The sequence below is a fragment of the Oncorhynchus clarkii genome, chromosome 11, assembly GCF_045791955.1.
Source record: "Oncorhynchus clarkii lewisi isolate Uvic-CL-2024 chromosome 11, UVic_Ocla_1.0, whole genome shotgun sequence".
Classification (NCBI taxonomy): Eukaryota; Metazoa; Chordata; class Actinopteri; order Salmoniformes; family Salmonidae; genus Oncorhynchus; species Oncorhynchus clarkii.
Window position 1 is genome coordinate 11,187,773 of NC_092157.1, and position 26,495 is coordinate 11,214,267.

At 43.7% G+C, this 26,495-nt stretch overlaps 1 protein-coding gene across 3 annotated transcripts in view; it reads left to right on the top strand.

Moving 5' to 3' along the window:
- The window catches only part of LOC139420199 (receptor-type tyrosine-protein phosphatase mu-like), a 300,083-nt gene that overhangs the window by 56,272 nt on the left and 217,316 nt on the right, over positions 1-26,495 (top strand). For all 3 annotated transcript variants that reach the window (XM_071170025.1, XM_071170026.1, XM_071170027.1), the window contains exon 2: positions 8,291-8,413. In XM_071170025.1, the coding sequence (XP_071026126.1) occupies positions 8,291-8,413 (123 nt within the window). The remainder of the gene's footprint in view (positions 1-8,290; positions 8,414-26,495) is intronic.

Here is a 26,495-nt window from a genome sequence, read left to right on the forward strand (position 1 = left end):
GAAGTTTACATACACTAAGTTGACTGTGCCTTTAAACAGACTGTGCCTTTAAATTCCAGAAAATGATGTCATGGCTTTAGAAGCTTCTGATAGGCTAATTGACATCATTTGAGTCAATTGGAGGTGTACCTGTGGATATATTTCAAGGCCTACTTTCAAAATCAGTGCCTCTTTGCTTGGCATCATGGGAAAATCAAAAGAAATCCGCAAAGACCTCAGAAAACAAATGGTAGAACTCCACAAGTCTAGTTCATCCTTGGGAGCAATTTCCAAACGCCTGAAGGTACCATGTTCATCTGTACAAACAATAGTATGCAAGTATAAACACCATGTGACCATGCAGCCGTCATACCGCTCAGGAAGGAGACGCGTTCTGTCTCCTAGAGATGAACGTACTTTGGTGAGAAAAGTGCAAATCAATCCCACAACAACAGCAAAGGACCCTGTGAAGATGCTGGAGGAAACGGGTACAAAAGTATCTATATCCACAGTAAAATGAGTCCTATATCGACATAACCTGAAAGGCCGCTAAACAAGGAAGAAGCCACTGCTCCAAAACTGCCATAAAAAAGCCAGACTACGGTTTGCAACTGCACATGGGGACAAAGATCGTACTTTTTGGAGTATTGTCTGATGAAACAAAAATAGAACTGTTTGGCCATAATGACCATCATTATGTTTGGAGGAAAAAGGGGGGGCTTGCAAGCCGAAGAATTACCACCCAACCGTGAAGCACGGGGGTGGCAGCATCATGTTGTGGGGGTGCTTTCTGCAGGAGGGACTGTTGCTCTTCACAAAATAGATGGCAAAATAGATGGCATCATGAAGTAGGAAAATTGTGGATATGTTGAAGCAGCATCTCAAGACATCAGTCGGGAAGTTAAAGCTTGGTCGCAAATGGGTAATGACCCCAAGCATACTTCCAAAGTTGTGGCAAAATGGCCTAAGGACAACAAAGTCAAGGTATTGGAGTGGCCATCACAAAGCCCTGACCTCAATCCTATAGAAAATTTGTGGGCAGAACTGAAAAAGCATGTGCGAGCAAGGAGGCCTACAAACCTGACTCAGTTTCACCAGCTCTGTCAGGAGGAATGGGCCACAATTCACCCAACTTAATGTGGGAAACTTGTGGAAGGCTACCTGAAACGCTTGACCCAAGTTACACAATTTAAAGGCAATGTTACAAATACTAATGAGTGTATGTAAACTTCTGACCCACTGGGAATGTGATGAAAGAAATAAAAGCAGAAATAAATCATTCTCTCTACAATTATTCTGACATTATACATTCTTAAAATAAAGTGGTGGTCCTAACTAACCTAAAACAGGGAATATTTACTAGGATTAAATATCAGGAATTGTGAAAAACTGAGTTTAAATGTATTTGGCTAAGGTGTATGTAAACTTCCCACTTCAACTGTATCTGAGAGCAGGCTTTAGTTGCTGTTGGAAGAGAGACCAGAGAGCTTGGCTCTTTTGAAATGCATTACAGGGCCAGTTTGAGAAGCCGACGGTGTTGAAAAGAAAAGGTTTCAAAAACACAATAGTGCAAAATGACCCTTGGAAAGGTATTTTAGGAAGGAGAATTAAAGAATCTGAGATCAATCAGAGTACTTTCCTGCCACAGGCTATCAAATCAATCAGCCTACCTGTGGCAGGATAGATGATCCTCTATCAAACCAAAATAGTGGCGAGAACGTACTCTGTACGCCTCATATCAGTGGATCTGTATTAAACTGGCGAACCGGCCATGCAGCTGAACCACCCTGGCCGCCAAAGAAAGAGTTGTGTGTTTACTCCCTCTCCTTGTTGTAATCAAGGCGCCGTAATCTTAACGCCCGAAACGGCGTGATCTGGGGAAAAGGCCCACTGGTGAACTCTGTCTGCTGATAACGGGAGGAGTGAGATAAAAAACATCGCTCCTCGCAGCTGAGTAATGATAAAAATAGGACTAACCGGAGTTTGTTAATCTACGGGGAAGGGAAGAGCAACTTTTTCTTGAGGGGTGAATAGAATATCCTCTCTTTGGCGCTGAATGCTGTTTCCACCTCTCTCGCTGCTTTCTGTGTGTGTGGATCAAACCTGGGTTCAAATACTATTTCAAATCTCAATTACACATTTAGAAGGAAGAGTTCAGTCTTTTTTTTTACAAGACAAGTAGCGGAATATTGGAATGTATTTGGAAATACCCTTGGAAAGTATTGGCATGTATTTCACAATACTCATTCTAGGGCTGGGATGATAAAAGTATCGCAGAACTTGTTAGTATCGTGGCAAGGAAACAAAAAACTAAGCGGATGTATTCCCCAGGGCAGTAATTGGGGACATTGCCCTGTGTAAGGTGCTGTCTTTCAGGGTGGAACATTAAATGGGTGTCCTGACTCTCTGTTGTCAGTGAAGATCCAATGGCACTTATCGTAAGAGTAGGGGAGTTAACCCTGATGTACTGACTAAATTCCTAATCTGTCCCTCATCCCCAGCTTCCAATTGGCTCATTCATCCCCTGTAACTATTCCTCAGGTCATTGCTGTAAATGAGAATGTGTAAAAGATCCCAGAAATGTATCGTATGCACAAAAAGCTTATTTCTCAAATGTTGAGCATACATTTGTTTTTACATCCCTGTTGGTGAGCATTTCTCCTTTGCCAAGATAATCCATCCACCTGACAGGAGTGGCATATGAAGAAGCTGATTAAACCACATGATCATTACCCAGGTGTACATTGTGCTGGGGACAATAAAAGGCCACTCTAAAATGTGCAGTTTTGTCACACAACACAATGACACAGATGTCTCAAGTTTTGAGGGAGTTTGCAATTGGCATGCTGAATGCAGGAATGTCCAACAGAGCTTTTGGCAGATAATTGAATGTTAATTTATCTACCATAAGCCATCTCCAACATTGTTTTAGACAATTTGGCATCATGTCCAACTGGCCACACAACCACAGACCATGTGTAACCACGCCAGCCCAGGACCTCCACATCAGGCTTCTTCATCTGCGGGATCAGCCTGAGACCAGCCACATGGACAGACGATGAAACTGTGGGTTTGCGCAACCGACGAATTTCTGCACAAACTGTCAGTAACCGTCTCAGAGAAGCTCTTCTGCGTGTTCGTCGTCCTCACCAAGGTTTTGACCTGACTGCAGTTCTGCATTATTACCGACTTCAGTGGGCAAATGCTCGACTTCGATGGCCACTGACACGCTGGAGAAGTGTGCTCTTCACGGATGAATCCCAGTTTCAACTATACCGGGCAGATGGCAGACTGCTTCATGTGGGTGAATGGTTTGCTGATGTCAACGTTGTGAGAAGAGTGCCCCATGGTGGCGGCGAGGTTATGGTATAGGCAGGCATAAGCTACAGACAACAAACTCGATTGCATTTTATTGATGGCAATTTGTTGTCCAATTTCATAAGCCGCCATCACCTCATGTTTCAGCATGATAATGCACGGCCCCATGTCACAAGGATCCTTTACACAATTCCTGGAGGCTGAAAATGTCCCAGTTCTTCCATGGCCTGCATAATCATGTCACTATTGAGCATGTTTGGGATACTCTGGATCGACGTGTACGACAGCGTGTTCCAGTTACCGCTAATGTCCAGTAACTTTTCACAGCCTTTTAAAATGAGTGGGACATCATGCCACAATCAACCGCCTGGTCAACTCTATGCAAAGGAGATGTGTCGCGCTGCACACAGCAGATGATGGTCACGCCGGATACTGACTGGTCGTCTGATCCATGCCTCTACCATCAGATGCGTATCTGTATGTAAAATCCATATATTCGAGTATTGAGCTGTGTGTGCAAATGTGCCATGTAATGTATCATATCAGTTGAATGTTTTTCAGAGTAACTTCACATGACTTACATGTAGGTATGACATGGTACTCTAACTCATTCACATGGCTTGTTCTTTGTCCTAGTGGTCTGTTTTCAGTGTGCTACACATGTACTTTATTGCCAACCTTGTTGGAATGGAGGCTTGTGATCCTGTTGGAAATCCCCTCTAGTTTCCTCTCTTTGCCAACTCTCTGATAGTCCCTGATATGACCTTTGAACCTCTGCTCTAGGATATGTTGTGTACAGTAGACATGACAATAACCGTCAGTACCAAGCAGAAGGAGCTTATTACTTCACCCGGTCTCTGAAAGCCTAGTAGATACGAAATGGCATCAGAATGAGGAAATGCTACATGGTTCTGTCATGGCGTTGCCCTCTTTGGGTATCCCCCTCTCTCTGTCTCCTACAACCAGGCTGCTTGGGTCAGAGAGGTCGTAAATTCCTGGAGGAGATTATCTCCTCATGGCCACAGTATAGAGAGAGAGAGTGAGTTTTCATACAGAGAACAAAGGAATTTCTTCCACCTCACAGAACTTGAGGTCCGAACAACATTTACGTTCTGAAGAAGGTATAAAAGATCGGTGAAGAATCCACTAACTGGTCCGTTCTGTACAATTTTGTGAAACTCATGGGAGACAATACGTTCACATTACAATAACGCTGTTTATATAATAGCCTCAGTTGTGAGGCTTACATCTAATTGTTGTATAAGATGAATGAGTGAGGATGATACTGTTAGAAATTGTATAATGTGATTTTGGACTGTAGAACTACCCATCCCGGATCCGCTATATTTGTCATCAGCAACGCTGAATAGCATAGCGCAACAGTCCAAACATATTACTAGAAAATATTCATATTCATGAAATCCCAAGTGAAATATAGCGAAACACAGCTTAGCCTTTTGTTAATCACCCTGTCATCTCAGATTTTGAAATGATGCTTTACAGCGAAAGCAATACAAGCGTTTGTGTAAGTTTATCGCTAGCCTAGCATAGCATTATGTACACTTAGCATCAGGAAGCTTGGTCACGAAAATCAGAAAAGCAATCAAATTAATCGTTTACCTTTGAGCTTCGGATGTTTTAACTCACGAGACTCCCAGCTAGACAGCAAATGTTCCTTTTGTTCCATAAAGATATTTTTTATATCCAAATACCTCCGTAAGTTTGATGCGTTATGCCTAGGAATCCAAAGGAAATCGCGGTCGCGACAACGCAGACAAAAATTCCAAATTATATCCATAATATCGACAAACATGGCAAACATTTTTTATAATCAATCCTCAAGGTGTTTTTCAAATATCTATTTGATAATATATCAACCGGGACACTTGGCTTTTCACTAGGACCGTGAGGAAAAATGGCTACCTCTCTGTGTTGCGCAAAAATCACACTGAGAGCCAACAACAGACTACTTACGCAATGTGGACGTTTACGCTCATTCTTCAAAATAAAGGCCTGAAACTACGTCCAAAGGCTGTAGACACCTTAGGGAAGCCACAGAAAAAAGGAATCTGGTTGATATCCCTTTCAATGGGCAATAGGGATGCATAGAAAGACGGGGGTTTCAAAATAAGAGTCACTTCCTGATTGGATTTTTCTCTGGTTTTTGCCTGTTTTTGCAGTTATGTTATACTCACAGACAATATGTTTACAGTTTTGGAAACTTTAGAGTGTTTTCTATCCTAAGTTGTCAATTATATGCATATTCTAGCATCTGGTCCTGAGAAATATACAGTTTACTTTGGGAACGTTATTTTTCCAAAAATAAAAATAGTGCCCCCTAGTTTCAAGAGGTTGAAGGAAACTCCAATTCCCTAAAACGTTTCACTAAGTCATTGGCACGCCCCCAGGGGCACAGACAGGACCTGGCTTCATGAGACAGCCCTTTTCTGCTCTTCCGAATAAAACCCCCACCCGGGTTTTCTATCACCAGACCAGCTTACCTCGATAACGAGAGGGCCAAGGTTTGAGACCAGACTGCTGAATCTTTTAACCATTCCACTATGATAAACTCTTAGACAGTCGTTACCAACAGAATATGAACAAGTCTTTGATATCAATTACTAGTCTGCAGCTAGGAGTTCGGTATCATTGAACGCGAAGACCGACAACCCCCGATACATCTATCTGTAACGACATGAATGAATGTCACTCTGAACTATCCATTCTAACCACGACAGAGAGAGAGGGCAGACAAACTCTCCAACAGAAACAAACTTTTCAACAGAGATCCCGACGACACACTGAGTGTAAATCTATATATATTGATTGCAATTATTCCCGAATGAGTGAGCGTTCATGTGCAAAGGATTAGCATTTCAATTGTTATAATTATCAACTTTGTAGGGTCTCATCTCAGTTGACACCCACTTCCTTTTTGTCCACCAAGCCGCCTTACTGGTTTATCTCACTAGAGAAACACCGTTATCATTTCCTTGTAACTATCTACTGTTTTTGTTTATGCATTTCTGTGAATTACTTAGTTAGTAAATAAATTATTTAAGACAATTGATGTATGGATGACTCGTAGTGAAGACTGGGTTCGTGCAGATAACCAACAATTTACGACGTTTGGAATGAGACTAACGTGAGGTAAAGAAGAATTCATTAATCAGAAGACTATTGATCAGATATGAAAATATCTGTAAGTTATATTAGGAAAATTATAACTATATAATCTGAATATTTTCCTTGGTGCCCTGACTTCCTAGTTAATTACATGATTAATCAGTTTAATCGCGTAATAATAATTAGAGTTATTTGATAAAGATTAATCTTTAGTTTAATGATACCAAAGACACGACAGTTATGTCAAACTCAGAGCGAAGCAGCTCCAAGAAATATTCTGTCAGTGTTGCTGGCTGGTTGGCCACGACAGTTCTTTCCCATCCGCACAGTATACAACAAGCGCTTAAATTGCACCCATCTTGGATACATGCATCTTGGACTCAGCTTTGACATAGTGTCACTAAATATATTCATCCGCCCTCTTTTCAAGGAAGGAAATCTCACCCGTGCAGCCAAAAAAACACAGCATAAGGATCCACCCCTTTTTTTCAATTTTTGACTAAAATGACATAAGCAAATCTAACTGTCTGTAGCTCAGGCCCTGAAGCAAGGATATGCATATTCTTGGTACCATTATAAAGGAAACACTTTGAAGTTTGTGTAAATGGTAAAGGACTGTAGGAGAATATAACCCAGATGTGGTAAAAGATGATACAAAGAAAAAAGAAAACGTTATTTTGTAAAAAAAATTGTACCATCTTTGAAATGCAAGAGAAAGGCCTTAATGTATTATTCCAGCCCAGTTGCAATTTAGATTTTGGCCGCTAGATGGCAGGAGTGTATGTGCAAAGTTTTAGACTGAACCAATGAACCATTGCATTTCTGTTCAAAATGTTGTATCAGACTGCCCAAATGTGCCTAATTTGTTTATTAATAACTTGTCATGTTAAAAATTGAGCACTCTCCTCAAACAATAGGATGGTTTTCTTTCACTGTAATAGCTACCGTAAATTGGACAGTGCAGTTAGATTAACAAGAGTTTAAGCTTTCTGCCAAGATCAGAAATGTCTATGGTAAATGTTCTTGTTACTTACAACCTCATGCTAATCGCTTTAGCCTGCGTTAGCTCAACTGTCCTGTTGAAGCAACAACGATCCCGAAGAAGTTAAGGGTACGTACATGGAAAGGCAGATTTACACACTTCCTCTTTTGAATATGTCAATAGTGATATTTTCTTTGATTTATTCACTCTTTCCACGATAGGTGGTTGATAAAATCCTCTGCCCAAATCACAGAATGTCACGCCGGGTAATAAACAATATGTGAGCAACACTCCGGCATAAGGGAAGCTGTTTCATATTACGGTGGCAGGCAGGCCTTTGTTCAATCACCTCAGAACTTGCTTAGACTTGAAAATGCACTGAGGAAATTGCACATGGCAGCGGATTTATATTCAACCCTTTTTATATGGATGTGAGAGGAAGTTGAATCCAATCAGAAGTCGGCCTCCCTCCCTCACCACTGCCAGGTATATAGATATCAGAAGTAGTTGTGACAGTTGGGGAATCTGTCAGTGCACTGAGCATTGTAAGAAGGACTATTGTCAAGTTGTGGTAGGAGTTGGCATTCTGTTGTGTTTCTCAGTGTCTTTGTGGTTGTCCTAATGCCAGGAGTGCCTGTTACCATAAGGAGCATGGGGGGGGGGGTGATAGCCTGGCCTGTAGTGGCTGTGATGACATTGGATAGCCATATGCTATTGTACTATGTGTAACTGCAAACAAGCTACAAGACTCGTTTTCTATATTTAGCATTCCTGTATTCTTTTGTCATCTGTCTGTCGTCTGTCTCTCTGTCCGTCTGCCTCCTACTTACGTAGTATGCCTTATTGAATGTGTGGTTGTAAATCCTGTCTTATTGTGTTCCTCAGGTGACTGTAACTTTGAGAGGCCCTACACGGCATGCGGCTACAGCCAGGGTAAGGATGACCACTTTGACTGGGAGCAGGCCAACACCAAGGTGAGGCCGTCGCCCAACCCCTGGATGCCCACAGGTCAGTCACTTTTCATCCCCCCCCACCACCACCACCAAACAGAAAGCCCCTAAAAAAACAGAACCCATTCAACCTAATGACACACTCAATAAGCATTTTCTCTTATTGTGTTATCAGGGGTAATTCTCCCAGAGAGAGAAATCCCCCCCCCCCCCTCCTTTGGGAATGACTGTCTTCTACAGATAAGGTGGTTCCTTTTTTAATGTTTACTCTCTTAAAGAAAACACAGCAGATTTATGCTCTGCTCAGCATTGGGCTGTATTCAAAGTTATTACTCTCCCGTTGTTAGGCCCCACAACTCATTACCTCCCTCTGATCGTTGCGCCAACACTGAGAAATGGCTTGGCGATGACGACTGCTAGGACCCTTCTAATAGGGTCTTACAACTCATTCACTCCTGTATGAGCAGAGGTTTCTGTGGATAGAATGTTTCATCCTGAGCTCAGTCTGTAGTGTTCCACAGCACAGCCAGTGTGAATTCATCTATGGTATTCATGGAGGGTTGATGTTTACCGTGCCTCAGTAGGCTGGTTAGTGCTGGTTGTTGAGCAGAACCTAGTCCAACGATTGTCAGAGGAAGATTCAGCCAGTGATGAATGAGGTGCAGGGTAAACAAACAGCTCCCTTATTTCCTCCGAATTTTCTGAACACAGTTTTTGTTGTGCAAGGTGATCTCTATCTCTCTAGAGATCAAATCCGCATGTTGTCTTTGTTATTGTTCTAAATGTGTTGATGAAAATGGAGGTGGGGAGCATTTGAAAGTGTGGTTAAAAAAAGCGTTATGTATATATTCTGCATTTGCGATGATGTCAGAGGGGGGATAACAGTGGTGGTTGTTTGCAGTAACTTGTTGTAATATCCCAAACGGACGTGGCAGTTTCACCAATTAAGGATTTCCGCTTTAAATCAGTCTGTTAGTATGTAGCCTTGATTTGTTAGACATTCCATAGATCAAGTATCATTCAAGTACTCCTTCATTTTTCATGTGTTTTGGGCACAGGTTGGCATGTATTGGGATGACTCATGTCCCGGAGGCAGCTCTGCAGGGTCGTCACTAGCTGCCACAGCCATAAAATCACATTTTAAACATAACCTTAACTACACAGCTAACCTTATGCCTTAAAGTAAAACTAAAAAGCACATTTTTGTTTTCACTAATTTTATCGAATATATATCGAGTTGAAATCGAAAGTGTAAATACATTTACACTCAGTTTTTCACAATTCCTGACATTTAATCCTAGTAAATATTCCCTGTCTTATGTCAGTTTTATCACCACTTTTATTTTAAGAATGTGAAATGTCAGAATAATAGTAGAGAGTGATTTATTTGAACTTTTATTTCTTTCATCACAATTCCAGTGGGTCAGAAGTTTGCATACACTCAATTAGTATTTGGTAGCATTGCCTTTTAAATTGTTTAACTTGGGTCAAACATTTTGGGTAGCCTTCCACAAGCTTCCCACAATAAGTTAGGTGAATTTTGGCCCATTACTCCTGACAGATCTGGTGTAACTGAGTCAGGTTTGTAGGCCTCCTTGCTTACACATGCTTTTTCAGTTCTGCCGACAGATTTTCTATAGGATTGAGGTCAGGGCTTTGTGATGGCCACTCCTATACCTTGACTTTGTTGTCCTTAAGCCATTTTGCCATAGCTTTGGAAGTATGCTTGGGGTCATTGTCCATTTGGAAGACCCATTTGCGACTAAGCTTTAACTTCTTGATTGATGTCTTGATGTTGCTTCAATACATTCACATAATTTTCCTTCTTCATGATGCCATTTATTATGTGAAATGCACTCGTCCCTCCTGCAGAAAAGCACCCCCACAACATCATGCTGCCACCCCCGTGATTCACAGTTGGGATGGTGTTCTTCGGCTTGCAAGCGCCCACTTTTTTTCTCCAAACATAACGATGGTCATTATGGCTAAACCAGTTCTATTTTTGTTTCATCAGACCAGAGTACGATCTTCGTCCCCATGTGCAGTTGCAAACCGTAATCTGTCTTTTTTATGGCGGTTTTGGAGCAGGGTTTTCTTCCTTGCTGAGCGGCCTTTCAGGTTGTGTTTATTTAAGACTTATTTTACGGTGCGATATAGATACTTTTGTACCTGTTTCCTCCAGTATCTTCACAAGGTCCTTTGCTGTTGTTCTGGGATTGATAAGCACTTTTCGCACATTCGCATTCATCTCTAGGAGACTGAATGTGCTTCCTTCCTGAGCGGTATGACAGCTGCGTGGTCCCATGGTGTTTATACTTGCGTACTCTTGTTTGTACAGAAGAACGTGGCACCTTCAGGCGTTTGGAAATTGCTCCCAAGGATGAACCAGCATTCTTTGTCCTCCAAACACGACGAGTTGAGTTTTTACCAAAAAGTTATATTTTCGTTTCATCTGACCATATGACATTCTCCCAATCATCTTCTGAATCATCCAAATGCTCTCTAGCAAACTTCAGACGGGCCTGGACATGTGCTGGCTTAAGCAGGGGGACACGTCTGGCACTGCAGGATTTTTAGTCCCTGGTGGCTAGTGTGTTACTGATGGTAGGCTTTGTTACTTTGCTCACTGTGTGTGTGTATATGTATGTGTGTGTGTGTGTGTGTGTGTGTGTGTGTGTGTGTGTATGTATGTATATATATATATATATATAATCACACACACACACACACACACACACACACACACACACACACGTGTATACAAAGTCTGTGTATATGTGTATACAAAGTCAACATTGTCATACACATATATATACACACACATATACATACAAACTGTGGGCAGTTGTCGTTTCTGAGGGAAAATGAGAACCTCTTTGTAAGATCCTCTTCAATCATTTCACATGAAATGAGCCTCAGCCACAATGACATTGACATCCATTTATGAAATGTTCAAAGCCTCTTTCATTTGCTGTCCAACGAGGTCCCTGGGTACGGAATTGATTGCCTCCTCAATTTCTAACGGAAGAGTTATTGCCACAAAGGGAATCGACTAGCACCCTTTGATAATTGACTGAGAAGGAAGAGGAGGCCACTCAGTCACTCGATAATAAAGGTGACGCCTTTGGACAAATGGACCGGTTTTCCCTCTTAAATCTGATAAATCAGAGGTCCAGTCATGTGAAAGCTGCTCTCTCACTTTCTTTGCTCTCATCCGGTCCGCCAACTGACAGCCAGGGCATATTTAATTACCTGGACTTTAGCTAATCCCCCCCACCTTCACCACTACCTTCACGTCCGTCGTCCAATGCCCCCTCTGCTTGAGAAATTACCTGACAGAGCCAGGAAAGGAAGGAAGTTGGGGAGGTGTTTACTATGCCATCAGACGGGTGATTTATGTTGCTACGATGGGGAGGCAGCGGAAGGTTAAAGCGTGCCTCAGTGAAGGACCGTGACCTAGACATTCAGGCTCTGGCTCCCGGACCTTTTCATTTACAGCCGGCACGGCGAAAGGACCTGGATGACATATTGTTTTCTCTCAGGAGTGTCCCTGCTGGGAGGCGACTCAGTTTCTCTCTGATGGTTGGAATTGGAAGCAATTAGTCTGCTGTGTTTTATCCCCCCCCCTTCTCTTCTGATTTCCTCCGCTGTGATTTATGGAGCATGGAGGGGTGGTGGAGATGAATCAAGCCCCTTCATTTTCACGCTGTGGGTGGAATGACACCCCTCAAACCTGGATTGGTGTCAGCGGCCGGCTAGGGCCATGCCATGTGATGTTTTGTTTTTGCTGGTATAGTAGATGCTCAAAGTTAATTTGAGCGCAGCTGACAACTGTTGAGATGAATTATCTCTATATGTATAACTGGGTCACGTCAGTTGGACCTTTGCCACTCAGTATTACCTACTGTATGAGTGTCTGATTTAAGGAGTAGCCTGTTGTAGTAGAACTATATATTCCCTTTCTCATCTTACAGCGAAAGTCCCATATCCAAATGTTTCCACCAGGACACATTACGTTATGTCTTGCTCTTAGAAGCATTTCTATTTTCATAATGTTGCTTTCCCCCTCAACTTAAAAAATAAATAAAAAATGAGTCTGCCTTCCAACCAGGAGTGGCTGTGTTCTCTGCTCTGGGAGTTTGCTTGCTAAGAAGTCTTATAACCCCTCTATGCAGTTTTTTTTTACGTGTTATTTCTTACATTGGTACCCCAGGTAATCTTAGGTTTCATTACATACAGTCGGGAGGAACTACTGAATATAAGAGCAACGTCAACTCACCATCATCACAACCAGGAATACGACTTTCCCGAAGCGGATCCTGTGTGTTGCCCACCACCCAGGACAATGGATCGGATCCCAGCCGGTGAACCTAAACAACATCGCCGTAAAAGGGGCAAACGAAGCGGTCTTCTGGTCAGGCTCCGGAGACGGGCATATCGCGCACCATTCTCTAGCATACTACTCGCCAATGTCCAGTCTCTTGACAACAAGGTTGATGAAATCCGAGCAAGGGTAGCATTCCAGAGAGACATCAGAGACTGTACATTCTTTGCTTCACGGAAACATGGCTCACTCGAGACACGCTATCGGAGTCGGTGCAGCCAGCTGGTTTCTTCACGCATCGCGCCGACAGAAACAAGCATCTTTCTGGTAAGAAGAGGGGCGGGGGTGTATGCCTTATGATTAACGAGACGTGGTGTGATCATAACAACATACAGGAACTCAAGTCCTTCTGTTCACCTGACTTAGAATTCCTCACAATCAAATGTCGACCGCATTATCTACCGAGAGAATTCTCTTCGATGATAATTACAGCCGTATATATTCCCCCCCAAGCAGACACATCGATGGCACCGAACAAACTTTATTTGACTCTATGTAAACTGGAAACCACATATCCTGAGGCTGCATTCATTGTAGCTGGGGATTTTAACAAGGCTAATCTGAAAACAAGACTGCCTAAATTCTATCAGCATATCGATTGTGCAACCAGGGCTGGTAAAACCCTGGATCGTTGTTATTCTAACTTCCGCGACGCATATAAGGCCCTCCCCTGCCCTCCTTTCGGAAAAGCTGACCACGACTCCATTTTGTTGCTTCCAGCCTATAGACAGAGACTAAAACAGGAAGCTCCCGCGCTCAGGTCTGTTCAATGCTGGTCCGACCAATCTGATTCCACGCTTCAAGACTGCTTCGATCACGTGGATTGGGATTTGTTCCTCATTGCGTCCAACAACAACATTGACGAATACGCTGATTCGGTGAGCGAGTTCATTAGAAAGTGCATCGGCGATGTTATACCCACAGCAACTATTAAAACATTCCCAAACCAGAAACCGTGGATTGATGGCAGCATTCACGCAAAACTGAAAACGCGAACCACTGCTTTTAACCAGGGCAAGGTGACCGGGAACACATGACCGAATACAAACAGTGTAGCTATTCCCTCCGCAAGGCAATCAAACAAGCTAAGCGTCAGTATAGAGACAAAGTAGGGTTGCGATTCAACGGCTCAGACACGAGGTATGTGGCAGGGTCTACAGTCAATCACGGATTACAAAAAGAAAACCAGCTCCGTCGCGGACCAGGATGTCTTGCTCCCAGACAGACCAAATAACTTCTTTGCTCGCTTTGAGGACAATACAGTGCCACTCACACGGCTCGCTACCAAAACCTGCAGACTCTCCTTTACTGCAGCCGACGTGAGTAAAACATTTAAACGTGTTAACCCTCGCAGGGCTGCAGGCCCAGACAGCATCCCCAGCCGCGTCCTCAGAGCATGCGCGGACCAGCTGGCTGGTGTGTTTACGGACATATTCAATCAATCCATATCCCAGTCTGCTGTTCCCACATGCTTCAAGAGGACCACCATTGTTCCTGTTCCCAAGAAAGCTAAGGTAACTGAGCTAAACGACTACCGCCCCGTAGCACTCACTCCGTCATCATGAAGTGCTTTGAGAGACTAGTCAAGTTCCATATCACCTCCACCCTACCTGACACCCTAGACCCACTCCAATTTGCTTACCGCCCCAATAGGTCCACAGACAACGCAATCGCAACCACACTGCACACTGCCCTAACCAATCTGGACAAGAGGAATACCTATGTGAGAATGCTGTTCATCGAATACAGCTCAGCATTTAACACCATAGTACCCTCCAAACTCGTCATCAAGCTGGAGACCCTGGGTCTCGACCCCGCCCTGTGCAACTGGGTACTGGACTTCCTGACGGACCGCCCCCAAGTGGTGAGGGTAGGTAACAACATCTCCACCCTGCTGATCCTCAACACTGGGGACAAGGGTGCGTTCTGAGCCCTCTCCTGTACTCCCTGTTCACCCACGACTGCCTGGCCATGCACGCCACCAACTCAATCATCAAGTTTGCGGACGACACTACAGTGGTCAGCTTGATTACCAACAACGATGAGACGGCCTACAGGGAGGAGGTGAGGGCACTCGGAGTGTGGTGACAGGAAAACAACCTCACACTCAACGTCAACAAAACAAAGGAGATGATCGTGGACTTCAGGAAACAGCAGAGGGAGCACCCCCCTATCCACATCGACGGGACAGTAGTGGAGAGGGCAGTAAGTTTTAAGTTCCTCGGTGTACACATCACGGACAAACTGAATTGGCACACCCACACAGACGCGTTGTGAAGAAGGCGAAGGTTAATGCTAGCTAGCAACGTACCTTTGCTCCTTGCAGCCACAAGGTCATTTTGATTCTGCACTCACGTAACAGGTGGTCTGCCTGTCATGCAGTCTCCTCGTGGATTGCATTAAAATTATTAACAAAAAGGCAGATTATCGATTGTTATAACTTGAAATCTGCCATGCCGATTTTATCGGTCTACCTCTAATAACCACTTCCTGAGATAGGAGGGCAGAGAGTTGTAAAGGGGGTATAGCTACACTCTAGGGTGTCTCTGAATGGACACCCTAGACCAGTGGGTTATACGTGTAATAATGAGGCCCTCAGTCCCTCTGACCTATGGCTCTGAGGTATTTGAAGAGTGTCCTACATGGGCTGGTGTCATAGTCAAGTCTCAAAGGGCTCACTGACTGGACAGTCTCCCAGTCTGTTGTCTGTATTTAGGTATCACTTTGAGGCTTGGGACTTCCTCCATTACCAAAAAGATGGAGATGGGATTGACTCAGAGCTTTTCATAACGAGGTTGTAATGTGGTCAAGTAGTCACGGAGAGCTTTGGAGTCCCAGGGACTTTATTGTCCCCCGTATAGATTACACTATTCTGAACCCATTACGTCTCTTTATGTCGGCAATTCATCTTTGAAACGTTACTGTTTATCCGAGACTGGCAACAAAGCAGGCGAAATACCTTTAAAAGTTGGAAAGCGCACTGTTGCCTCTCCTTGATTTGCATTCTGTGAAAAATACATTATCTTTAAGACCAAAGAGGAGAAAGTTGCTTCATTAATGGACGGAACCACATCCCTATCGCCAGTGTGCCTTTTTAGACGACACATGACAGATGGCACCTATATTCGCTTATGGCCCCCCCACGTCTAGGAAAACTGAACCTGGGGAATAATGGCTGTCTGAGGCAAGCCGTGAGTAGGATACGCAGACGTTCTCATTTCTCTTCCGTAACAACCCCATCATGCATTACACCGACAAGTATCACTTTGTAGCGAGAGGGAGGGAACTCATTCTGAAATGTGATCATCAGCGCAATGAGCACACCACTACTCTTCACATCCATCAACAACAGACAGACTCCTGATGTATCCAAACCCCCAGTAGAGTTAGCTGTAATGTAGAAACTTTAGTAGCCTGCGAGAGCATGGTAGGGCCAAGTCATATGTCTGGGCCGTCTGTGCTGTTCTGCCCCAATGAAATAATCCTATCGCCCTGCTGTGACTAACGTGTCATTTCAGCATTAGGTAACGTGAGCACAACTGTGGAATGAGGGTTAAAAGTGGGTGACCTGTGTAACTGCTGGCCTATCATTTATTTTATTTAACCTTTATTTAACTAGGCAAGTCAGTTGAGAACAAAATGCTTATTTCCAATAACGGCATGGCAAAGGTCGTGGACGAGGGCTGGGAATAAAACAATTAAATAAAAACATATAGGACAAAACACACCATGACAAGAGACGCCACAACACTACATAAAGAGAGACCTAAGATGACAACACAGCATGGTAGAAACTCCACATGACAACACAGCATGGTAGAAACTCCACATGACAACACAGCATGGTAGAGACACAACATGGCAACAGCACAAAACATGGTACAAACATTATTGGGCACAGACAACATCATAAGGCAAGAAGGTAAAGACAACAATACATCACGCGTCGCAGTCACAACTGTCAGTAAGCGTGTCCATGATTGAGTCTTTTGAATGAAAACCTCCCAGGTTGAGTTTTTTTTTGTTGCAGGTCGTTCCAGTCGCTAGCTGCAGCAAACTGAAAAGACGTCGCGTCGCGACCCAGGGATGTGTGTGCTAAGTCCCTCGAGAGCACCCTTACCTGCCCATCTATAAATTACGTCTCCGTAATCTAGCATGGGTAGAATGGTCATCTGAATCATGTTTAGTTTGTCAACTGGGGTGAAAGAGGAGCGATTACGATAGAGGAAACCAAGTCTAGATTTAACCTTGTGTTGAGAGGACAGTGCACTGTCTAGCCATACTCCCAAGTACTTGTATGAGGTGACTACATCAAGCTCTAAACCCTCAGAGGTAGTAATCACAATGGTGGGAAGAGGGGCTTTCTTCTTATCAAACCACATTACCTTTCTTTTGGAGGTGTTCAGAACAAGGTTAAGGGCAGAGAAAGCTTGTTGGACACTAAGAAAGCTTTCTTGTAGAGTGTTTAACATAACATACGGGAAGGGGCCAGCTGAGTACAAGACTGTATCATCTGCATAGAAATGTGAGTGAGCTTCTTACTGCCTGAGCTATGTTGATGTAAATTGAGAAGAGCGTGGAGCCTAGCATCAAGCCTTGGGGTACTCCCTTGGTGACAGGCAGTGGCTGAGACAGCATATGTTCTGACTTTATACACTGCACTCTTTGAGAGAGGTGGTTAGCAAACCAGGCCAAAGACGCCTCAGACACCAATAGTCCTTAGCCGGGCACATAATGGAATGGTCTACAATATCAAAAGCTTTGGCCAAGTCAATAAAAATAGCAGTACAACATTGCTTTGAATCAAGGGCAATGGAGACAATTTAGTACCTTTAAGGTTACAGTGACGCATCCATAACCTGAGCGGAAACCAGATTGCATACCAGAGAGAATACTATAGACATCAAGAAAACTAGTCAGTTGATTGTTGACATGTTTTTCGAACACTTTTGATAATCAGGGCAAAATAGAAATTGGCCTCTAACAGTTAGCATCAGCTTGATCTCCCCCTTTAAATAAAGGACGCACTGTGGCTGCCTTCCAAGCAATAGGAACCTCTCCATTGGAGAGACAGGCTTGGTGATGATAGGGGCTGCAACCTTAAAGAAGACAGGATCTAAGCCATCTGACACGGATGTTTTTTGGGGGGTTCAAGTTTAAGGAGCTCATTTAGCACCTCAGACTCAGTGACCGCCTGCAGGGAGAAACTTTGTAGCGGGGCAGGGGGAAAAGAGGGAGGAGCATCAAGGCTAGTCACATTAGAAGGGCTGGGAGATGAGGAAATGTTGAATGGGCGATGATGCATGGCTGAGTCAAATAGGAATCCTGACTTTAATGAAGTGGTGATTAAAGAGTTCAGCCATGTGCTCCTTGTCTGTAACAACTACATCAACATTAAGGGACATGGGCAGCTGTGAGGAAGAGGGTTTATTCTCCAGGTCATTTTAACCAGAACTTTTTGGGGTTAGACCCACAGAGAGAGAACTGCTCCTTTAACTAACTTTGGCCTTCCAGATAGCCTGAGTGCTCTTATTTCTCATTTACCTGAACGAGAACCAGTCAGCTTGAGTATGCGTGTGCCGAGCCTTATGCCAAATGGAGTTCTTGAGGTGGAGTAACTCTGCCAGAACACGGTCGAACAAGGGGCTGAATCGGTTTTAATTCTCATTTTCTTTATGGGGGCGTGTTTGTTAACAATACTCCAGAAAATATCCAAAAAGAAAGTCCAAATGTCTTCGACAGAGGGGATCAAGCTGATTAGTATACCAATTTAGAGGCCAGGTCATGAAGGAAGGCTAGCTCATTAAAGTTTTTAGCAAGTGTCTATGACAAATCAGGACAGGTCGTTTCACTAAGCAGCCATTACGAACACAGGCTGTAAAACAGTGATCACTAAGGTCATTACAGAAAACACCAGACTGATACCTATCAGGATTATTTGTGAGGATAACATCGAGGAGAGTAGCCTTTTCTGGGTGTTTGGAGTCATACCTTGTGGTGTTGGTAATAATCTGAGAAAGATTTAGGGAGTCCCATTGCTTTAGGACTTGGTCAGGTGGTTTAAGCATGTCCCAGTTTAGGTCACCTAGCAGGACAAATTCAGACTTTTAGTGTAAGGGGCCTGGAGAGAGCTTCGGGCAGGTAGGGTACAGGCCGGTGCTGATTTTTGACTGTTGCTGGGTGTTATTGTCTACCAAGCGCTATTTGAAAGTTTAATGCTTAAAACCAGCAAATCATATTGTTTAGGGACAGACTTGGTGGAGACAACCGAGCACTGAAGGTGTTCTGCCTTGCCAGAAAGGTTTGTCTCAGTAATGACCAACACATCTGGATTGGAGCTGTAAACCCACACTTTCAATTGATCCATTTTAGGTAATAAGCTTCTAGTGTTAACGTGCAGGAAACCCAGGCTTTTATGAGAGCAGAAATCAGTGAAAGTTAATTAAAGCGTTTCTGAGTTAGCTCACATAAGCTTCACATGTTAATTAGCCTAAAATTCAGATCAGTCCAAAGTCTGCGGTGTATGTATCTGTGGATGGTTTACTGGAGTTACTTCCTCCTTCAGCGTGAAGGAGAGGGTTGTGTGTTTTCTCTCTCTCTCCCCCCTTTTCCGAGGCTCTTGGAAACCCTTGACGGATAGTATCCATCCTTTGCACAAATAAGGTCATTGCCACAGTGATATGTGCAATTTGCATTCTCTCCTTCCTCGCACAGCCCAAGTACTGTTAACTGTCTGGCAGTTACTGTGGTGAATGACTATCGAGTATGAAATAGTAAAAGTGTCATACTACTTTTTAGCGGTTGAACTAGAGTCCATTGCTTGATATCCACACTCCAGTGGAGTGTTATAACTGGTAATGTTCATCATGTAATTTTGTCATTATACACAGCGGGTCATAGGGTCCTTGTGCAGTAATGAAACAGTAATTGAAATGCTCCCTACTGTATATTTCTACACAACTCCCCTTTTGTTTTGAAATGGACTGCTATTACCTAGGCCAAATGGTATGTAGGCCAATTTGAACCTGTGTTATCGAAGCTCCTCCGACAGGACTTTATATACACTGAACAGACATACAAAGGCAACACGTAAAGTGTAGGTCCAATGTTTCAAGAGCTGAAATAAAATATTGTGCAGAAATGTGTTTACATCCCTGTGTTAGTGAACATTTTTCCTTTGCCAAGATAATCCATCCATCTGACAGGTGTGGCATATCAAGAAGCTGATTAAACAGCTTGATCATTACACAGGTCTACCTTGTGTTGGGGACAATAAAAGGTCATTCTAAAATGTGCAGTTTTGTCACACAACACATTTTGAGGGAGTGTGCAATTAGCATGCTGACTGCAGGAACGTCCACCAGAGCTGTTGCCAGAGAATTGATTGTTCCTTTCTCTACCATAAGCCACCTCCAACATAATTTTTGAGAGTTTGTCAGTACGTATAACCGGCCTCCTAACAACCGCAGACCATGTATGGGCGAGTGGTTTGCTGAGGTGAACGGAATGCCCCGTGGGGTTTATGGTATGGGCAGGCATAAGCTATGGACAATGAACACAATTGCGTTTTATCAATAGCAATTTGAATGTACAGAGATACCGTGCTGAGATTCTGCCGCCATTTTCTGCCGCCATCCCCTCATGTTTCAGCATGATAATTCACAGCCCCATGTCACAAGGATCTGTACACAATTCCTGGAAGCTAACAATGTCCCAGTTCTTCCATGGCCTGCATACTCACCAGACATGTCACCCATTAAGCATGTTTGGGATGCTCTGGATCGACAGCGTGTTCCAGTTCCTTACAATATCCAGCAACATTGCATAGCCATTGAGGAGTGGGACAGCATTCCACAGGCCACAATCAACAGCCTGATCAACTGAAGGTGATGTCACGCTGCATAAGGCAAATGCTGGTCACACCAGATACTGACTGGTTTTCTGATCCACACCCCTATTTAAAAAATCCTTAGATTAATTTTCTCATGAACTGTAAATAAGAGAAATCTTTGACATTGTTGCATGTTTGCGTTTTTATATATTTCCAGTTGATCTATATTGATCTGAGCAAGCTTTCGATTGAATGGCAACCAAAAAACATGTAATGTTTCTCATAGTGGGCTTAAACCTGCCTCCCTACTCTAGCTACTGTCGAGACTCGCACTGTGATTTGTTGGCAGTGACAGAGTTAAGAATCTATTGTTTTTGTTTTGTGTTTTTTCCGCCACTACAAAACTTTCCAATACTACGACCAATTTAATTGCAGGGAGCATGTTTCCCTGGCTAAACCAATCTGTGTTTTAATGCCTTTTCATGCGCTGCGCCGGAGAAAAGAACAGCTCCTTTCAGCAGAAAACAGGCCTTGGCTGTGGCAGGGTATTACTGGCTCTGACTGTGGGTGGACCGTCAATAAACACGCTACTGGAAATGAAGTGTGGAAAAGACTTGCTGTCATCTGATTCTTTCCAGGCTTTTTGTGTTATTATTTTTCCTGGTTGATGCTCTTACACTTACGGTCGCATCAGAACACAAGTACTGTGTTATTGCCTCTGCTGGAACAAGTACTGTACTTTACTGTTTGTTAATACCACACATATGCCTTACATGGATTTAACCTATCATATTCAGATTAGTCCTTTTCCTCTCCCCACTGTATTGGTTCAAACGTTTAATGTCAACCCATATAAATGCCATTCGCTGCACTCAACTGTGCCGTACATTGGCGTCAAATACATGTAAAGAGGGACAGATAATAAATGTGCTTACTGCGGAATACCCAATGATCTGCTTTGGGTTCCATCACCCGAGGCCTGTGGAATACCCAATGATCTGCTTTGGGTTCCATCACCCGAGGCCTGCGGGATGCGACACCTATCAGTCATGCTGGCTGCAGAAATGGGAGCTGCCAAGGAGACCACAATGGAGTCTCGCCTCTCGCACCACAGATTGATTCTCTCCAACCAGAAATGTCCCTTAATTCCAGTAGAGGGTGAAAGACGTCATTGAGACTGAACGTGTTCAATTCACACAACCTGGCTAGAAGACATGGTTACGCTAAGAATGGCTAACCTTCGAGGGGGTGGGGGGAGCAGAGACTGCATTGTGCTCCTGTGGGACTGTTAGCTTATTAATATTTGAAATATGGCTGGTTTGTTATCAGGGCAGACACAGCTGCTCCCAGATAAATAAAGTCAGTTTCAGTTCATCAACACACAGAGACCTTTCATGTGGCACACGCGATAACGACCCACAATGCACTTTGTTGGGCGTCAAAGTGACCTTGCGGTCATATTCCCTCCATGCCGTGTTGTAAGACCGTATCCGACACAGCAGAAGACCTGCTATACAGTACACCTTCAAAAGCGGTGACTGAAATAATATGGCCGCCAACCTCTGAGAATGGCTGTTTATGTTGCTTGTGCAGTCTCTCCTCTGTACTGTATATGCAAGGCCCAGACTCCATAAGACAGTCTGAAGCATCTGCTTCCTCTTCACTCTGAAACTGAAAGTAGAGCCCTTGTTCGTATCCACCACCCTGGATGTTAAGATTTGAAACAAAATGGTGACTAATAAACAATGTCCATTTTTGAAAGGAAATGGACCCCAGCTTCCTTTGTGTGGGCTATGACTGCCAGTGTTTTAGAGCTGCGATCTGGCAGTTGGATCATTCCTTGGACAGTTACTCACCAGCTTAGATGCAGCAGATTGAGCCAAGCGAGCAGGGATGAAATTAAACTAGTGCAATACTGTATTTTTGTATTTACCATGACCCATCATGATACAGTACATGTCACTCCTGCTTTTCAGGTTTGTCTATAGTTTGTTCAGACAGTTGAACGATCCACAACTGTGGGCACAGCATGACTTCACCACCCACTGCTGTGTGTCACTGTTTGAGTTCAGAGGCCCATCACACTGTCCTATCTGAATGTTCTAAAAGCCTCCTTACCAATCGTCTCGGCAAACATTGTCAGAGCAATTAGCCAGTGTTGCAGGTGCATCAGGGGTTTAGCGAGGCCACTGGTAATTCCTTTAGGCTGGTGGAGAGGCCACGGAGGCCCCCACTACCTCTGTGGCCTTTCCAGTCAGCCTAAAGGATTTACCAGCAGACTCACTAAACCCCTGATGCACCTGCAACACCGGCTAATTGCTCTGACAATGTTTGCAGAGACGACTGGTATCACGTCCCCTAGCAAGATTTCAGCGCTACATTATGCAGAGCAGGAAGAACAGGAGGAAAGGGGTAGAGGGGGACCGGAGCATCCCCTGGGGAGGTGACATGATCCCCATTGCGGGGGTGAGGGGGGTAATTGGGACCATCAAGTGAATAAAATTGACTTTATTACATTAGAGTCGGGTCAAGGCACACAGTACAGAACCCGCCTGGCGTTCAGATGGCTGCCGACTCATTCCCCATGTCTACACACACGCACTAGGTTGTTTATCCATTCACCTGTCCTTCCTGTGATTAAGACTGATCGCCATGCTTGCGGGCAGCTGTAAAGCTTATGTTCCCATTATCATTCTAATTTGGAGGTTAAGGGAGACTGTTCGACTTTTCCTAATTCGCAAGAACATTTGAATTAAATTGCAGGAAAACATTGTCATCCATTACCCTGTGCTTATTGTTTTATTTTGGTCAGGCCTAGAATAACCAGTTGAATCCTAATGACCTTGTTATTTTGATCCAGTGCAGAGTCGGTGGATGTGATCTGTTGCCCATCTCTCATCAATAAGTACCTGAAGCTGAGTACAAAACCAATGTCATTGTTTACACATGTATACAAACGTCTACTTGAAAAAAAATATTTCCACCCTGAAAGCTTTGTTTAATTGTAATGTGGAGGTTAGCACAGTGAGGTTAGCCATGGTCCTTGTTTATCCCTATGGCCGGGTTCTGATTGCTACCCCCGGTCATTGGGGTGATTGGTTGATGTCTGGCTAGGGTCCATGATGGGCACATGCCCCAGCACCCCCATTATGCTTCCACAGCTGGATCCAGAGCAAGGCCCCCTTGTAGCCTGACGTACCTACCGAGGCATGACTAGATGTTCAGCCAACCACACTCAGGTCATCTCATGGGGCACCCTGGCCCTCATCCAAAGACTCATCCGAAGACTCGTCTTAGTGGCTCATCCATTCACTCAACTTAATTTAATTGTTTAATTTAAGGGAATTTTTGTTTCATTGACTCAATGATGGTATCGACCATCAGTGTTTTTGGACAGACCAATGATGGCCATGTTTTGAACGTCTCCTCCTGCCTTGTTAAATAAAGGTAAAAAAAGTTTGCATTTAAAGACAGGCTGCCAGACCTCTGAGGTTTTTTTGATAAGCAGCCGTCCGTTTCTGGAACCAGTCATCTCATATGGCAACCGAACAACAGAGTATTGTTTACATTTGTATTTTTTTACGGAGCGCCGTTACGCTGGTCGCTTCCAAACCGGTGGGTTCATTTCCGTGTTAAAGGGGCTTATCAGTGTTGGCCACATGAGTGAGAGCAGCCATATCACGTCAGGCCTTTGAACACAAACCCCCCCTTCAGTCAGTCATTCACTGGGGTCTAACTAACTTCTTTTCATGCTGCTGCCATGGGGACCGACTGTTATTACAAAACCACCTATCAGAGCGCACATGGCCGTAATTAAAACCTTGCCCACTAATTCCAGACAAACACAGATGATGCCAAGAGGACCCAACCGGGACCCTCTCTCACCCATGTCCCCCCCCTCTCCTGCCCTTCGTTGCTCATCACTGCTCATCGTGTACAAGTTCATTATGACTCACATTTGTTCTCTCACTCTATCTTGGTTGCCAGTTGCAAACTGTGTCTTTTTTTTGTGCCTTTTGTGGTGGCCATATTTTTGTCAAAGTCAGGAAGTCACACACAACCTCTTTTCCGAGGCGCACGCACACTCCTTTTCCGAGCTTGTGTTGTAGGACAGTCTCTTAGACGGGACCTGTAGGTAAATTATCTCCCTCACTCACACACACACCACAACCCCCTCTTCACTAATAAACTACTAAGCTCACTTCAAAAGTGCCCACCTTCCAGACAGGAAACGTCTCTCTGTCAGCATAAGTCCTGTAATGTGGGACTCGGGAGGTGGGTCAGTGTTGAGTTGATCGGCTCCTTGGGGGTGAGCTGTGTCAGAGAGAAGGGAAGGGAGTGAACAGATTGCAAGAGCAGCTGAGGGGGTAGAGAGTAGAGGTCGACCGATTATGATTTCTCAACGCCGATACCGATTATTGGAGGACCAAAAAAGCAGATGCCGATTTAATAAAATATATATTTTTTTGACAATGACAATTACAACAATACTGAATGAACGCTTATTTTAACTTAATATAATACATCAATAAAATCAATTTAGCCTCAAGTAAATAATGAAACATGTTCAGTTTAAATAATGCAAAAACAAAGTGTTGGAGAAGAAAGTAAAAGCGCAATATGTGCCATGTAAGAAAGCTAACGTTTAAGTTCCTTGCTCAGAACATGAGAACATATAAAAAAGCTGGTGGTTCCTTTTAACATGAGTCTTCAATATTCCCAGGTTTTGGTTGTAGTTATTACAGGAATTATAGGACTATTTCTCTCTATACCATTTGTATTTCATTAACCTTTGACTATTGGATGTTCTTATAGGCACTTTAGTATTGCCAGAGTAACAGTATAGCTTCCGTCCCTCTCCTCACTCCTTCCTGGGCTCGAACCAGCAACACAACGACAACAGCCACCATCGAAGCAGCGTTACCCATGCAGAGCAAGGGGAACAACTACTAGAAGGCTCAGAGCGAGTGACGTTTGAAACACTATAACGCTATTAGTGCGCGCTTACTAGATACTAATTTCACTTCGGTTACACCAGCCTAATCTCGGGAGTTGATCAGCTTGAAGTCATAAACAGCACAATGAAGAGCTGCTGGCAAAACGAACAAAAGTGCTGTTTGAATTAATGTTTACTCGCCTGCTTCTGCCTACCACCGCTCAGTCAAATACTTAGATACTTGTATGCTTGTATGCTCAGTCAGATTATATGCAACGCAGGACACGCTAGATAATATCTAGTAATATCATCAACCACGTGTAGTTAACTAGTGATTATGATTGATTGTTTTTTATAAGATAAGTTTAATGCTAGCTAGCAACTTACCTTGGCTTACTGCATTCGCGTAACAGGCAGTCTCCTTGTGGAGTGCAACGAGAGAGAGGCAGGTCGTTATTGCGTTAGACTAGTTAACTGTAAGTTTGCAAGATTGGATCCCCCGAGCTGACAAGGTGAAAATCTGTCATTCTGCCCCTGAATGAGGCAGTTAACCCACCGTTCCTAGGCCGTCATTGAAAATAAGGATGTGTTCTTAACTGACTTGCCTAGTTAAATAAAGGTATACATTTTTTATTTTTTATTTTATCATCAAATCGTCGCCCAAAAATACCGATTTCCGATTGTTATGAAAACTTGAAATCGGCCCTAATTAATCTGCCATTCCGATTTAATCGGTCGACCTCTAATAGAGTCACATTCACTTTCTATAACCCTGACCATACACCTCTCCTCCCTCTGCCATGTCTCTGTTTTATTGTACTGATCCAGAACTGCTATCCCTCAGTGTGAAACTATAAGGGTCTGTCGCGTTCAACCATTTGAAGATAAACCTTGTAAGAGATTGATGAAGTAGATTTGTAATGGAATCTACCATACAGTAATCCACATTTCAGATAGTGTTTTTCCCTACATATCTTAAAACCAAAACC